The sequence below is a fragment of the Stegastes partitus genome, unplaced genomic scaffold (assembly GCF_000690725.1).
Source record: "Stegastes partitus isolate 25-593 unplaced genomic scaffold, Stegastes_partitus-1.0.2 Scaffold1301, whole genome shotgun sequence".
Classification (NCBI taxonomy): Eukaryota; Metazoa; Chordata; class Actinopteri; family Pomacentridae; genus Stegastes; species Stegastes partitus.
The window spans coordinates 89,109-92,922 of NW_007579032.1; the positions used below are offsets into that span (position 1 = coordinate 89,109).

Consider the following 3,814-nt stretch of genomic DNA (forward strand, 5'->3'; position numbering starts at 1 on the left):
TGACATGTTGCATCATAAAAAGTGAAATATTATACATTAAACTGAGATATTATGCATAAATAGAAAACTTCTATTCATGTCAAGGATTCATTCTTGTGCCAGATATTGCTCAGAAAAAACAAAAGGACATAAGAGATGCAGTGTCTAAAAAGTAGAAAAGCAGTAAGATACAAGTACGATACATGCCTGAAATAGAACAAGTAAACTAAATAAAGTCATGCTGCCAATTACACAGAGGATATAAGTAATATCACACATGATAAAGAAATAATGAAATAATGCCCATTACATCAACAATGTTGGACGTGAATGTGAAATATTACACCTGAGAAATAATAAATAGGAAATATTGCACATGAAAGTAAATGCTAGAATTCTAACTGCATTATAATCATAATAAGTGCTGATATTGAGACGTAATACTGGAAATGATGCTGATATTATTTAGATCTGAGTGATTTTTTTTAGCTGTTGAATTAATAATGTGTAATGTGAATTTGTAAACGAAGTCGGTTTGTCATGATTTAGTTGTGTTTTCTGTGCATCTCTTCACACAGTGAGCACGTGTCCAGGTAGTTGTAGGCTGTCGAGGTAAACAGGTGTCTATTTCTGAGTTGTTGTTTTTGACGTCATGCTGTGTGCCGCCTCCTTCAGGCTGCAGAGTTGGCCGAGTACAGCGCCAAGATCACGTTGCTGGAGGAGGCCAAGAGAAGGAAGGAGGAGGAGGCTGAGACATGGCACAGCAAGGTGAGCTCCCCTGGAGGTCGCAGGGGTCGCCTGCAGAATGCCACCACAAAGCATTTGTTGTCTGCAGCGCTGACAAAGCTGATCGTGTTCGCTGCAGGCTGTCGAGGTGGAGGAGAGTCTTGTGAGGACCAAGGAGGAGCTGCACATCGTGATGACCTCCAACGTCTCGGTTCCAGCTCCCGTCGTCGTCGTCGCCGCCGCCGGCTCCGGCTCCGGCTCCAGGTCCAGGTCCGGCTCCTCCTCGTCCTCCGACAGCGAGAGCGACCACGAGCGCAACGACCATGAGCGCAACGACCATGAGCACAGCGACCACAACAGCGACCAGAACAGCGACAAGAACAGCACCTACAGCGCCGAGCTGCAGTTGCAGGGCATCAACGACCACGAGGAGGAGGAGCGGGTGACCGAGGCCGAGAAGAACGAGCGCCTGAGGAGGCAGCTGATGGTGAGTTCAGGGTCCCAGGAGGCATCCCACACTGTGAACAATTTAAGATTTTTCAAAACAATTTTTAATTTCAATTTACTGTTATTTTACAAATTTCCCCTGTTTTGTTAAATTACAGATAACAGTTAGTGAAATCACAGGAAAAAGAAGCATTAATTTACATGTTGACCATAAAAGCAAGGCCAGAACAGTAAATAACATCCAAACCAAGTTATAAACAAAACTTCAGTTTGTTAACAAAATTATAAATCATTTTCTAAACTTTCCATTTACAGATTTTTTTCCTGTTTTTTTTACACATAATATCTGGTAAAATCACAGGAAAAAAATATTAATTTACATGTCGACTGTTAAAAAGACAGACCAAAACTATAAAGAATATATTATAAATAATTATATGTAAATCAACTAGAAACATCACTGTTACAGATATCTGCTGTTATTTCAAACAAAAAAATACATATAATAATAATTTTCAAATCGTGAAATTGTAATTGCATTTTTTTTTTAAATAGTTATTTTGCAGATTTTTTTTCTTAGTTTGTTAAATTATTGATCATAACTAGTAGAATCACTGTAAAGACAAAACAAAAACAAAAATAAATACTGAAAAGCAACCCAACAGTGCGGCAAAATATTAGCCTCAAGTCGTTACTGCCCCCTTCTGGAAGTAAACTCTCTCTGCGTCTGTGATAATCACCCACAGCTGGATGACTATTGGTTAGTTAGGTGTAACATATTACCTGTAAAGCTAGGAGGCTAGCTAACAGCTTTCATTTAACACTTCCGACCACAAAACTCAGAAAAAAAAGGAACTTTCACCATGTAGGACCTTTAAAAGTACTGGAACAACAAGGTGCATCCTTACGGTGTAATAACTGGACTAACCCCTTCACAGGAGCTGAGCTCGGACCTGGCAGAGGCCCGGGACGACAACAAGAAGACCCGGTACGATCTCCTCCACGCCGAGAACGTCCGAGCCGGCCGCGACAAGTACAAGACCCTCCGTCAGATCCGCATGGGCAACACCAAGCAGAGGATCGACGAGTTTGAGGCCTTGTAGGAACCCCAAAGACCTGAGGACGCCCCTCGAACACCTCACCAAGGCCCCATTCGGCATATTTTAATTACAGGGTGACGTAATTACAGCCGCACGTGTGATCTTAAAAGACCCAGAAAAGCAAGAAACCCGTTAAAATGTAAAGCTGGATGGGTTTGTCCCTCTGTATGAACAAAGCTGGTACTCTAGAAATCATAAATGTTCTGATAAACAATTTGGCTTTGCAGTTTTATTATTAGCTGAGGTGGTAGAACTTTATTTAATGAGTCCCCCATGTCGCAAACATCTCATGATGTTAATTTTGTCAATAAAATTGAACAAAAATGGCCAAAACGTGCTCCTAAAAGGCAGATGGTAACATCTTCATACATGCTGAATATGGCCTGACAACTGACTCAAAACGATCATAAGATTAATGTTCTGTTAATAATCTGTTAATTCTTTCACCTCTACTGCCTTGTTCACCTGTTTTCTGTGCATTTAAATAACAATGCAGCTTATTTCACTGGCTTTAATGTGCTTATATCCTCACGTAATGTTTAAAATCAACTGGTTTTATGATTTTACATGTATGTACGCAGGCGAATCTCATCTCATCATACTGTCCTGTTTATATAGTGTCATTACTTCAGTGCTGCTTTTCTGCAAAGTTAGAGACAAATAATACAAACCCAACGGCCAAAGCTGAAGCTGGATCCTACATTTCCCATAATGCAGCTTATTTGTGTCCCACTCGCCTAAATGTTGCTTCTGTTCAAACCCTTTGCTTCATTATGTAACTTAAGGTTTCTGTTTTGATTTTTTTCCCCCCATCGTTGTTTAATGTCCTCCAGGGCCACAGAATACGTGACAGCTAAATGCTCGGTGGTGAACTGAATTGCGTTCATAAAAATCTGTGGATTGCCACTTTAACTTAAACATTAACTGACCTTCACCTGGTGCAGCTTCATGTTCAGGCAGAAGAACAATTAAAGACACTCTTTGAGTATGATGTCACTTGGATGGTGTTTGTTTCTGCTCTTTGAAAGGTTATTTTCATATAAAGCCCTCTTTATGAGCTGTGTGACAGTGACGGATAGTGTGACAAGACTTAACCTTAACCCCACTAAAAACAGATTTCAGGTAATCACTAAACTGTTAAAGCCGCCATGTGAAGGCAGAAAAGAAAATTCACTCTGGTAAAAGTCAAGTGTTTTGTTTTGTTTTTCACAGATTGTGACTCGACCACTTCAGAAAATTCACATGGTTGTCTTTCAACCATTTCTGTGTAGCTTTGGCTGTTACTTTGGATTCTTGTCTTGTTGGAAAACAAGTCGTCCAAGTCACAGTTCACTTGCAGGCTGCATCAGCTTGTCTTTCAGGATTTCCCAAAACTTTTCTGCAATCATTTTAACCTCTGCCTTTACAAGCTTTTCAGGATCTGCTACAGAAGACCTCCCCATGTCATGATGCTGCCACCACCGTGCTTCACATTATGATGCTGCCACCACCATGCTTCACGTCATGATGCTGCCACCACCGTGCTTCACATTATGATGCTGCCACCACCATGCTTCACGTCA

The 3,814-nt window shown here is 40.8% G+C and overlaps 1 protein-coding gene across 1 annotated transcript in view; it reads left to right on the top strand.

Annotated features, from left to right (window-relative positions):
• The window catches only part of ezra (ezrin a), a 16,250-nt gene extending 12,998 nt beyond the window's left edge, over positions 1-3,252 (top strand). Inside the window, exons 12-14 of the mRNA XM_008298276.1 lie at positions 655-747; positions 845-1,192; positions 2,091-3,252. Of these exons, the coding sequence (XP_008296498.1) occupies positions 655-747; positions 845-1,192; positions 2,091-2,255 (606 nt within the window). The 3' untranslated portion in view covers positions 2,256-3,252. The remainder of the gene's footprint in view (positions 1-654; positions 748-844; positions 1,193-2,090) is intronic.
• Positions 3,253-3,814: the final 562 nt, after the last annotated feature.